This window comes from Apteryx mantelli, chromosome 2 (genome assembly GCF_036417845.1).
Source record: "Apteryx mantelli isolate bAptMan1 chromosome 2, bAptMan1.hap1, whole genome shotgun sequence".
NCBI lineage: Eukaryota > Metazoa > Chordata > Aves > Apterygiformes > Apterygidae > Apteryx > Apteryx mantelli.
This window is the reverse complement of record NC_089979.1, coordinates 153,529,965-153,542,870: the sequence shown is the minus strand read 5'-3', so window position 1 is coordinate 153,542,870 and position 12,906 is coordinate 153,529,965. Positions and strand designations below refer to the sequence as shown.

The 12,906-nt window shown below is 34.7% G+C and overlaps 1 protein-coding gene across 1 annotated transcript in view; it reads right to left on the bottom strand.

The window, feature by feature from the left end:
- ZEB1 (zinc finger E-box binding homeobox 1) overlaps positions 1–12,906 on the bottom strand; it is a 132,084-nt gene that overhangs the window by 15,144 nt on the left and 104,034 nt on the right. The window contains exons 2-5 of the mRNA XM_067291855.1: positions 12,458–12,658; positions 6,382–6,444; positions 4,451–4,612; positions 666–868 (exon numbers count right to left, since the gene is read on the bottom strand). Coding sequence (XP_067147956.1) covers positions 666–868; positions 4,451–4,612; positions 6,382–6,444; positions 12,458–12,658 — 629 coding nt within the window. The remainder of the gene's footprint in view (positions 1–665; positions 869–4,450; positions 4,613–6,381; positions 6,445–12,457; positions 12,659–12,906) is intronic.

Here is a 12,906-nt window from a genome sequence, read left to right as displayed (position 1 = left end):
AGAGGGGAACAGAACCTCAGGACCTTCAGTAGTAATGAGCTGGCTAACTTAGGGAAGGAAGGTATTTCAGGGGACCATACCCTCAAGTCAACAAGCTCAGAATAACTTCAAGCCTTTTTGTTGCTTTATTTAGTATCGAAACGCTGTATTTTATTCACAAATAATTATAGCCTTATAACAAGGTTCGTATTTACAAACTACATCTCACAGTTCAAGCAAATGAATTGACACAATGTTTTGTCTCTTTAAGGCAAAAATGGACACATTTAATTCTGAATTTGCCAAATAGGATTTATGAAATAAAAATTTAGCTGTTTCAGTTAAGATCTAAGACTAAATTTGCAAGAGGCACAACTCATGTATTATTAGCCAATGCACAGAAAAAAAAAATCTATAAGTGCAATAAAGTACTTCCAAAAATAAAAATTTATACGCAACTGTGCTACTAAGATGAATGAAAGCACAGGAATTCAGACTTTATCCTTTGTTAGCTAGGGAAAAAGTCTGACTTCAGCAATAAGTTTGTTAAGTAAGTGCTACAGGTTTGGGACGTCAGCATATAGACAATCCAATATTAACATCTTACGTGCTCAGTATTTTGCTCACATACCAAATCGCAGTGTTGTTACACAGGACGATAAATACTTAATTCAAATGCCACTTACTTGATCTCTTCCTGATTTGTGTGATGTCATGTGGCGGTCAAGCTGTGTTCGATATGCAAACGTGTAACTGCATAAGGAGCAACTAAAGTTATCTTCATTTTTTTCATGGCGATATTTAATGTGTTCCTTCAGAGAGGTAAAACGTTTGTACCCTCTATCACAATACGGGCAAGTAAGCAGTTGTGAAAATGCATCTGGTGTTCCTACACAGGAGAGACAACATACCATGTTTAAACAAACTGTAAGCTCCAAGTTTACTAACATCAACAAACATGCTTTACATAGACCTATATGACTGTAAGAAAGCTGCTGGAAGCTGCATATGTTTTAGGAAAGGAATAATGACTATTTAGATTTTTTTCACAGGTATTAAGTTACTACTTATGGTACAGTTGCCCCAGTGTACATTGGAGAATGCCAGCACAATATTATTACTCCAAACCACCACAGTTAGTCTACTGGACTGCCCTAAACAGCACTAGAGCATCTGCCTATGTATTTCTGATTAAAAAGTAGTCTGAGAATTGTAAAATACGGTTTCAGTCTTTCTAGATCTGATTAGCCCAGTCACTGGCAATCTTGGAATCATGCCTACAAAGTAATTTGTCACTGAAACATTTAATGGTCATCCTGTTTTCAACTCCTAAGGAATAAATAATATTTGCAAGCTGTAGAGAAGAATTTCTTTTCTCCCTACTCTTTTCCTAAATGGAATTATAAGAGAAAGGAAGACTTGAATAAATGAACAGAAACATGGCTTATAATTCTTATAATTATACGTAAACATGTACCAATTAGTAGGATGTACTGTCCACAGGAAAAGGGGATGAGTGACAGAAAGGACAGGTATCAAGTATGATGCTATAAATATGATTCTAATACAATCTGTGGAACTTATTCTAGTGGCTTTCATGAAGTTGCTTCTTTTTCAGTAGACAACAAAGTGAAATCATATTGAAGCTTATTATTAGTCTGACAAGAATATTTATGAAAAGCCACCGTTTATGAAATTTTGACTCATTTCTTCCCACCAACATATATTTATACTCCATATATAGTAACTCGTCCTATTCTTAGAAAAATAATTTTTAAAAGATTAAAAAAAAATCTTTCTTTACAGATTATAGGAGTATGCTATACCGATAATATTCTATACAGATAGAGAGTTCTATACAGATAACAAGAGTGTGCTTACATAAATGCAGGGTTTGCTATATTTGATCAGATTATCAGTCTATAAGGCGTGATACATTCCACTGACCCTTCTGATCTTTCACGCTTCAAGGGAAATGGAAGGCAAATTTTGCAATAATGCACCGATCCAACTGTGCTGAGTTAAGAGTAGGAGGGGAAGGTGGAATGTCTTCCCAGGTTATCACCTTATGCCCTGAAGCATAAGGTGCAAATTTGTATAGACTGTCATTTTAACTATAAGCATAAGTGTATAACTATAAGCACTATTAATACTAAAAAAATTAACCAGTACTTTAGAAAGTACTGAATTATTTATCTGGATCACCTCTTTCAGCAGTTATTACCATAGATTGACTATATGCTCCATAAAGTAGCAATTCCTTTTGTTTGTGTGGAATTTACTGACTTAATTTTTATTGAACATGCCATTGCTCTTGCAACAGTGGACAAGGCAAATGAGAAAAGTCAGATTAGTTTTCATTATTATTAAAAAATAACCCCTTCCCTTTCACACAGGTTCTTTTTCACTCTTCATAGTAACAGGTTAGGCAACGCTCCTATTTCTCTGTTTTCTGTGTTGTTCTGCCCCTTTAAGTCTCTGCTTTTCCTGGATTAGCTAGAATGCCCCAAAATTAACATGTCCCCAGATGTGTAGACAGAGTATGCTTCCCTCAATTCTTTTTTTTTTCACTTAACAATTCATTTCACATGACATAAAGAATATTTTACTTCAGCACAAATACACCTCGGTGCAAATTTCAAAAGCATGTTGGCTTGAGTTCTGTTTCCACTGAAGCAAATGAGGAAATGGCAGTTTCACGAAGCATGGTATTAAAGACCTTAATTCTCTGTTGCTGCACTTTACCAGTTCCCTGGTTTGGAAGTATATGACATTAGCAAATATCACTATTTTGTTGACATTTTCTATTCTAAATGATTAAAACACTGAACATCATTGTTCGACATCATGATTCTCAGAATTCCTCAGTGTGAACTGCCTGGCTGAGGTACAATTTAAATTATTAATATACATGTGTATTGTTAATGATTACATGGAAATCATATTGCAAGTCTGTAAAACTAATTTGACAATCTATGCCACTGCAATCATAGATTAAAATTTTAAATGATTTAAATTATAATTTTAAGAGGCCACTGTTGAGCATACATCTTACTTGAATTTTGGAAAACTTCTAATGGAAAACACAAAATATTAGGTTTTATTTCTGTATATAAATAGGCAGGTACACAGTTTAAATTTCACAATTTCAACGACTTAATTTTTTGCTAAAATCTCTAATAGCATAAAACCTCTGAAATAACAGAACAAATTTGTTAACATTACCCCATTCACTGTTCTCCCTTAGACTTCAAAACAATAATACAGTTACAATGACATTTTGTATTCCTTTATATACATTTTTTTTAACAATTAGAACACAAAGTATCCTATCCCTTTATGCAGGAAGTTATACTCTTTTGAAAAGCTTAAATCTATTCCTATATAGCAATGAACTCCAATCAAGTAACACAGTCTAGCTGAAACTCTGCAGTTTCTGTGTTTCAACACCTCAGAAAGCAGCGTAGTTTGCAAATGAACAGGTGTGTTTTCAAATTTGTGTCTCATGATGAAGAAATGAGTAAAGTATGACTCGTCTTCTCACTTTAAAAGAAGATTTTAAGCTTGAAATTTCCTTAGAGAAAAAGAGATTTCTATTTAAATCTAAAACCCTACTACTAAATTTGCTTCCTAATTGTTTAAAAATAATCAAATATAGAACAATGACTTGTAAAATACAAATACATAACACTGGAAGAATTAGCAAACTAAAAGTAAAGACAAGTCATCATAAAGTAAAAATGCTTATTTCATTATGAAATAATATTTTCAAAGTCTATTAGAAAGTCAGCATCTCATACCGGGCTACCATTAAGAAAAATAACAATTCATATTCTATTTCACATAAAGATTTTTGTATAAACAAAATTTATTCTTTCTCCTTTGCTGTCTTTTCAAGAAAATAACCAAGGATTGCCATAAACTAGCTAGCTAATAAAAGAACTTCTACCTGAAAGATTCACTTTGGCTTTTTGTTTAAAAATGTAAAAAAAAAAAAAAAAATAAAATACCATATAAAAACCCCTAAGTTATTCTTACAAAAGACCACATTCTCTTCATTCAGTCCAATTATATTTACTATGATGTTGCGTTCTGTTCTTTCATGTAATGCTGCTGAACGCATTTATGACAGTTTGATTTTATATTCCCCATTACTGAAGATTATCATTTAAGCATTTATATAACTGACCCAGTTACCAAATCAAACTTTCATTCTGGTTAAATATATCAAGCAATTCTGATGACTTAAATAAAAACAAAATACCAGATTTTAAATCTAATGTCCAATTTTAGAATATAAATAATATTTTTGAATGATGATCCCACCATCTCATAGTTATTGAAGTTAGAAGTTCATTTCTTTCAAAAGCTACATGTGTATGCATTCTTGTCTTTTAAAATAAAACAGAACTTACGGATCAAGTGCTTAGTGCAATTCATTGCTTAAAAACTGAACTGGTGACATTTTTACCATTTTCATCCTGACCGCTAGCTTCTGGTGTGCCTTGTCTCTGGTCCTCCTCAGGTGCTTCAGGGTAAATAACAGCTGTATCTTCTTGCTGAAGGAATTCTTCGACATTAGGGTCATGGTTTTGTTCATTTTCTGCATCAGAATCACATTCATCTTCTTTTACTAAGAGTAGAAAACAAGATACAAGACATCAAGTGAAACCTTTAAAATGTAATATATACATAATCTACAGTGATTCACGTTTGCAGATGATCCTCTATCCAAGGATTTCAAAACCCTTTACAAATACTAGTATAGTATTCCTAAGGTCAGGCCTTTTAAGCTGCAGCAATATGCCAAGTTTTAAAACAGAGATACTGTGGCATAACAACATTAGATAAACTCACTAAAATCATAGTTTGCCTCTTCAACTTAGTGCATTTATATCATTTTGGATTTATCTGTTCCCCTCAACTTCCCTACACATCTTGAATGTAATATTAATCATGATTCAGTCCTTGTATTTTGAAGGACAGCTTACAGTTTCAGCTCCTTTGGCCCCTATGTTTTTAAGAGTGAACTTTTGGCCTTCAAGACATATTTTTTGATGTTATTTAAGTCTTGTTCATTACTGCAAGCCCGGAGGACACATTTAAATATTGTGTAATGAGTTTGTTGGCTGAAATGCATCAAGCCTGAACTTTGAGCGGCTTGCTCTCCACAGCTAGAAATAGATATCAAAGAGGTTGCTTCAGACCAGGTTAACATCCTTCAAAATTTTCTAAATCAAAACTTAAAAAAAAAAAAAAAAAAAAAAAAAAAAAAAAAAAAAAATCAATGAACAACATTCTTTTGAACTGTATTTCAATGTTAACTAAGAAGTTAAATATTTTACTTAATGTTTCACATGACAAATACTTACTAGCAAGTATTTGCTTAAATACATTTTTCATAGAGTTTACTTTTAACCATCATGAAACATTCTGAGAGCTTTGTCTGTGGCACACTAAATCATGACAGATTTCCTCCCCTATTAATAATGTGAAATATATTTTTAATATGAAGGGGAAGCTTAACCATTCATCTCTCAGTGTGAAGTCGCATACTCAATTTGCAATTTGACACAATTGGGTGTTAGATTCTTTTTATGACATGAGACAGTCCTTCTCAGACTCTATCGTAACACAGTGTAGTTCTTTGTCCTCTTTTGTGGATACCTCACTTTAGAGCAACTAGAAAGAATCCGATAGTCTACAGTTGTGAATATATCTACCTACATTTTTTTAAATAGGGCTTACTCCTATAATATCTAACTATTTAGTGTCAAGAGGATTTAAAAAATAATGTATAACAACCTTTTAAAAGAGCTGCATGTAAGCGCTTAAGCTATATGATAAAAATTTTTTGAAAGTTATTGAGAAAAATATAACAAAATAACAAAGCATCTGTTTCGGCCTGATTCTGAAGCTAAGGATGCACATTTTATTTTACTTTCTGTGTAATATCAGCACAAATAGAGGAGGTGATAATAAGACACAGTATTAATTCAAGTTTATTTTGGTATATTCTTGGAGTAGTTTAAGACACTCTCTATTGACCTGCAGTGGTTTTCTAAACAACTATGCGTGAAGTCAGTGATGTTGCTCATTTTGCTCTTGTTCCTAAGCCATTAGCAGACGAGGGGCTGCAGGGGCACCGCAGCCAGCCTCTCGAGCAAGAGGGCTGCTTTGTGCCCTTCGCCAGCTATGCCTCCGGCTCGAGCAAGCCTCAAAGGAGTCCGGCCTCTTCTTTGTCAGCTAAAACAGTGCTGACAATTTAAAGCCTCAAGCATGCAAGAGCAAAGCAGTTTATAAAGAATAGTGGGAAAACCTCAAAGATTTCACAAGGATACTTACTTAGCCAAAATTCAATAGCACTTTATGCATAAGCGATGCAGATTAACAAACAAGTACCTGTACATCCAACTTCATCTGTCTGAGCTTCAGGCCCCAGGACTTCCTTTGTTTCTTTCCCAGCTGAAATATTAAATTTCACAAAAATAAGAACGAATGTTAAAAAAAAAAAAAATCTTAATACATTTGAGGAAGTGTCTCTTAAGCAATTGTTTCCTGTTCTGAACTCGAAGGACAACATTCTTTCAAAAATACAGATTCCTTATTATTACAACAGCATGTAATCAGCTGCCGTACAAAGATGTTCCATGGTCAAAGAAACAAAATTTTGAAAGGGAACAACAGTAAACACTGTTATTTGAAGACAGGCAAAAAAGACTGTCATGTTTCCAAATTTTGTAGTGTGTTTTTCCAGCAAATATGAAGTGAGCTACTTAAAAAAAAATCCTATCCACAAATGCAGCTACCTGATACACCAGAATATTATTTTCAGAAGCCAGAGTATCATAAGATTAGTACCTTTATTTTTTCAAATTAGCAGTTTTGGGAAACAATTGATAATTTGCTGGTACTGCCTGCAAACAGCTACGTAATACTTTCTCTTTCTTGAAATCTCTCTAGAAACGACCTATAGACTGTGGTGGTTTAAACAAACCTTGACTTTAAACACATGCTCCCTACTTCAGATCACCTGCGTACTAGAAAAAAGTTTCATAAAAGGGCATATAATGATTGCAATACCAAGGAAGAGTTTGCATGTTTTTATCAGACTTCCACGTAACGCTGAAGCTTTGCTAGCTCCCCACAACCGGAATGGTCAGGCATGGGACACACAAGTGTTACCTCACTACAGATTACTGGCTCACCTCAATAAATGACTAAAGCTGTCCCTAACTTGCAGTGCTGGGCAGCCTGTATCAGCAGGCTGATAGAAATGGGTAAATTTGTACTGGAAACGCCTCTGCTGCCATTTTTGTCAGTAACTGGCTTCTGGCAGAAGTGCGTAGGAAGGCTCTGGTGGCAATTTCATACTTCACTAGAATTGTAAAGAATATTGTTTTTTGACTCCTTTATTATTAGTATACTATGTCAGGGTATGTGCTTGCATTAATGGACAACAGCTATGCGTCAATGGAAATTAAAGCATTATATCATAGTTTCATTTTGAGGACTTCAGACGCTTCAGAGCAACACTGCAAAAAAAGGCCTCAAGTGAGAAAAGAAGTTAGAATACACTACTGGTGTGATCTGAAATGGCAGTCCTTATATATTTATATACCTTACTTCACAGTATTTCAGTACATTGTCATAGCCATAAAAAAACAATTGATAGAAAAATCATTTGGTATGGCTATTCAAAACCCCAGTTGCCAACTTTTTAGTTACAGGAGAAGCCAATTTCTCCTTAGTAAGTTAGATGATAAATTTTAGGACTACTTCAAGTTCTCAGTTAAAAATGTCTTCCTCAAAGGAAAAGACTGTTAATTCATCTACCCTGATAAAATCCAACAGACCCCACAAGGCGTGGAAGCTCTATCTGCAGATGCAATCATAAACAAGAAATATGCTTAAAAGGAAACTGTAATACTTAAATCTTAGTCTATTTTAATTACTGTCAAGAAAAAAAATCAGTACATATTCTATTGGTGAATGCTGGATTGTGAAGTAGTCATATTTTGGGCTCATAATTCCACAGATTTTGTTCAGAATCTGTAAGACGGTTGATTACATACAATGCAAATTTAAATCCAAACCTTAATTTCTTAGAAACAGTTATGACACAAGACCCACTATTTTTCTTCTTAAAAGGGGTTCGTGACTTTTCTCCCTTGTAAAATTGGTTCTGTGGAAGGGGGTGGGGGGAAATATCAGTAAGTTATAAATTACAGAAATTTAATTTATAGTCTTTATAGCAAACTCCTCTGGCTGCAGAACAAATAAAAGCTATACTTCCCATGATAATGTCAAGGAATTTATGGTATTCAAGATTTCATCTCAATAAAATTAAAAACAATCTCAGATCTAATAATCATAAATTCTTTGTTTGGTACTCTCTTGTCCTACGACCTAAAAGTGGGGTATAAGACAGGGCAGAGACCTTCTAGAGCGGGGTTATCTTCCTTAATGCTGTACGGATAATTAACAATAATAATAATAATAATTAGTTAATAATTCAATAACTGTCAAGTAAAGCTCCATCTGTACAGCAATGTATGTTCAGCTTAAGAAGTCAACTTCGCATTTATGTACTCAGAAGCCAATTACCATGCTGTAAACACAGCTCCTGTGAAGCGACCTGGTGGTAGGGGAATAGATTTTAAGACATTCTTCCATCAAACAGAAGTCAAAGCTCTGAATTGAGAAATACTTTGAGCTTTCTGCTGAATGATCACTTAAATGCAGCTCTCCACCTAGTAGCATTTGGGGCATGAATATCCATCTCCATATTTCATCTGGACATAGATCATCGTAACACATGTTCTTGGACTTGTTCTATTTGTTCTTCTTAATTCCCATAAAGTACATATGAATAGTAGTGGCAATGCTGAAAAAGCCCCTCTTGCTATTTGGAAATAAGGACAAATAGCCATATTCTTAAAAATCTCTATAGGACCTGTTATGGTCACGAAATCAGAACCATCCAGCCATTCAGAAACTCTGAAATCACATAAGGCAAGGCCTCACTTTGAGGATGAGTGCCTGGACCTTCAATAGCTAATTCTTGAACTGTAGTACTACTCAAATCTGTTCTTTTCTGTATCTAATCATGACTTATGAACAGCTGCTTAGAGATATGGTGGGACTACCTAGGGTCAAATGCTAATAATTTTCAGATGACAGTGTACTAAGAGTGAATATGAATGACACTACCACTGTGTCATAGGCTGACTGTAAAGATCTATGCATGGATAAGATACCTGACCAAATTTTAACTGCTTGCAAAATGGAAGTTTTGATTGGAGGCAGAAAAATAAACTTTATTAAAGTTTCTGCCACAATGTTATCTTCAGAGATGGGAATAAATTCCAAAGCCCATCAAGAGTTTCCAATTTTAATTCTTTCAAGCTAATTGCCTGATACAGAACTTGCATGTAGCAAATGCTGTTTACTGTTATGCCTGCTTTGTTGTTCCTGTGAGTAAAAACTTGGCCAAGAAGATGACACACTTTTTTAGCCTTTCTCCCCACCCCCTGCCTCAAGGTAATTAATATATAAAAGTGCAGCAACCTTCCTCAGCAACCCAGGACACTGAGGGAACACAATCCATCTGTACCACCTCGGCTCAATCTAAAATTTTATGAGCTAAAGGAATTCTTGAGCTCCAAAAGGAGCTTACACCAAAAATATAACTTCACTAAGTTTTTAAAGTTTACTACAGTGTTTGGACAATTTTTCTAAATATTTAATTTTTCAAAACTATCTTAGCTCAAGGTCTAAGATCTCTTGTTTTCCTAAATATTTACAATTTATAAATGGTAATATACTTGAAAAATTATTATAAGAAGTCAATAGGCATTTAGCTTTTGCTTTCTTAATTGCAGCATAGGCTTTAGTTTAAGCTAAAGAGAAAAAAGAGCATGTTATAGAATCATTACACGCACGAATGCTGGCACACCGCCAAGCACTTGTGCAGGATACACGTGGTTTACTTCTTCAAACTTGTATGACTGTTTCAGTTAAACCTCCTGAGATACACACCTTATATTTAAAACACCTGTTCTGAAGGTCTTTTAGAAATTCAGTTAGAATGACTGGAAACGGAAGGAAACTAATCTGATAAAGAAATTTTACGTATGTTGTTTCTATTTCTGTGCATTTCTGAACAGAATAAATATGTAAAAAGCCCACTCTGTCGAGTCCAGCTAAAACCAGTAACTTTCAGTACTACTTTAGTCACGAAACACAACTTATTAAAATTATTGTACTATACGTTTTCTAAAAATAATCACCCATCTTTGAGGGTAGTAATGCTGCACTAGCATCTGCCCCAGTTTCTTTCCCTTTAAGACAAAGATCATGTATACAAACACCCTTTTCTTAAGGTTTCTAATGTACAACTGAGACTGATGACACGCTTTTGAGCTAACATGTTTCCTTCTATGAAAGGCATACAAAAAATGAACAGAACTTTGCGAGCAGATAAAACAAAGTACCACGAATCCTAATTTAGCCTTTATTTTTCTCACATAGCCATTGCCAGAAAATCAAACATTCAAAAAAAAATTGTTATCAAATGAAAAATCCCCAGACTGCTACAAAGAGAAGTTTCAGAATAAACATATTTTTTACATATGAAATTACGCTATTTTCAGCAAGTATGTATAACAATGTTTAAATTTTTTGTCTGACCAAACACTGACGAAAGCCTGTTGTAATAAACAATGACCAAGGCAGAGAAAAGCATTTGGTAAGTGCTTAACGCTATGGATTATAATAGCTATATGAAGAGAAATTACCACATAATGCCCAGTATGAAGTCAGGACTTCCCATAAGTTTATATATTTAGAAATATACACAGTCAGGTCACCTGACTTTCTGGCAAAACTTTCACAAAAAAAGGCTGACATCTTCTGGCATCGTTTTCTCAGAATAAGGTTGCCTGATGCTCTCAACAGAATTAAAGTAGAATTTAGTTGAAATGCTTCACTTTACCAAATAGATTTTAAAAGGTTAAAATCATACATTCGAAATAAGAAGTCAAAAAACATGCCATTACACGTCTGGAATTCTGAAAAACTCCAAAGAGTTGTCTCAGGCAAGATGCAGGGTTGTGACTAGCTGTGGGTATGTCTCCGAGAAATGTTTAGCCTAGACTTGCACACAAGGGTGTCCAGCACCTCCGTTACCCACCGCTGTGTCCAGATGCGTATTTCAGATTTCCCAAACCCATGGCTGTGCGGTTCAAGAAATAGCCTACGTTCAGCCAATTTTTATGTAACTGTAATTCCCAATATACACCCTGTAGTAGAACAAAGATTTTGTAGGTGAACTAAGAAAATTACCCACCTAACTAATAATTTAGTTCCAAAGGTTCATTTTACTGCACAGTATACCTTGGCAGTAGCAGCTACATAAAGAATGGCTGACTTGAAGCTATTCTTTGAACTCTCATCTGCTCTCTCTCAGCTGGACTGTAGTTATTGAACATATGAATGCTTTCAGTTTGTTTTGATGTGCAGTCATGCAATTTGTCTTAAATCACCAGTTTTAACAAGGTGGACGGTAAAGAACTGTGGTTTGAGTTCAGACACAAACAGGGACATACTTCAAAACATTCTGTTTGTTTCGTGGGATAAAGGCATTCCATAAATTTATGCTTTTACCCCAATTTAGCTCAAATGTAAGCATGCTGTGTGATATTATTAAACTCAGTATTAGAACCCATAGAAAAATGGCCAATTTCCTGATTGCTTCAAATTTGCTGCCTCTTAGGCTGCCATATAAGATGTACATTTGCCTTCCTTCCAGTGCTTTCAAAATACAGATTCATTATGAATGAGATATCCAATTCTAAAACTAATAATCTAAAAATTTAATAAATATGAATGATGCTTTCTACCTCAAACAGTATCATTATGTTCTTCAATGTCTTTTTCCATCATCTCTACTCTCCTTTTTCTTTTTCAGCTATTGTTTACTTTAATCTGGCTTTGTTTGGCAAGTGAAAAAGCAGAAACAGCCCCCAGGTAGAACATTACATCTGAGTGCTATTTTGTTTTGTGTTTTTGGCTTACTGCTTACTCCCCAAGATACACCTGAACAAATCTTGAATCTTATTGGAAGCTATGGCAGAGGCCTGCCATGTAAAGGACATGGAAAAACCGAAAGAAAGTAACTATTATCTGATCACACTTGAGAATGCTGTATCCATAGATTTGGATCATTTGATTAACAACAAAAATGGAATGAACACATCTTGGAATCTGCCTCAAACATTAAATAAAGAACTTATAATAAATATGGTAGAAAATTTGACTCTTATTTGGTTGTGAATATTAGATGCTTATTGCTTTGATGCATTTTAGTAACAAAGTGAGCAAAAAATTCTATGGAATCTTTCCTTTTTAGGAAAAAAATATATAAATAAAATATATAGGAAATGCTATACAGCATCATCAGAGAAAATGAACACACCTTCATCTTCCCAGCAACTGTTTGTACTCCCATCTCTTTCACTGTTTTCTGGTAATACCGCATGGTCTGTTGGCAAGTCATCTTCTGGCACGCTAGCATCACAGTCTGCTGCATCAGTTACACTTTCTTCTTCCACTATATGCAATTTATCTTCATCATCTGAATCTGAGTTGGCTTCTACCACATTATTGTAATTGGTAACTGTGGAGAGACAAAAAGCAAAATGCAGATCAATATACTGTTAATTTACAGCTGGGAGGTTCAAACTTTTTAGTACTGTGACAGATGCTCTGAGGCATCTCTGGAGCCACATGATTATTTCTTCTTCCCATGTGGGCATAGCAGTGGCTTATGAGCAACTTGGACATATGGTGGCACACTGGGAGACGTGGTGGCACACCAGAAGACATCTGACAGCTGTTGGGCTTCCAGTACTGCTAGGAACCACC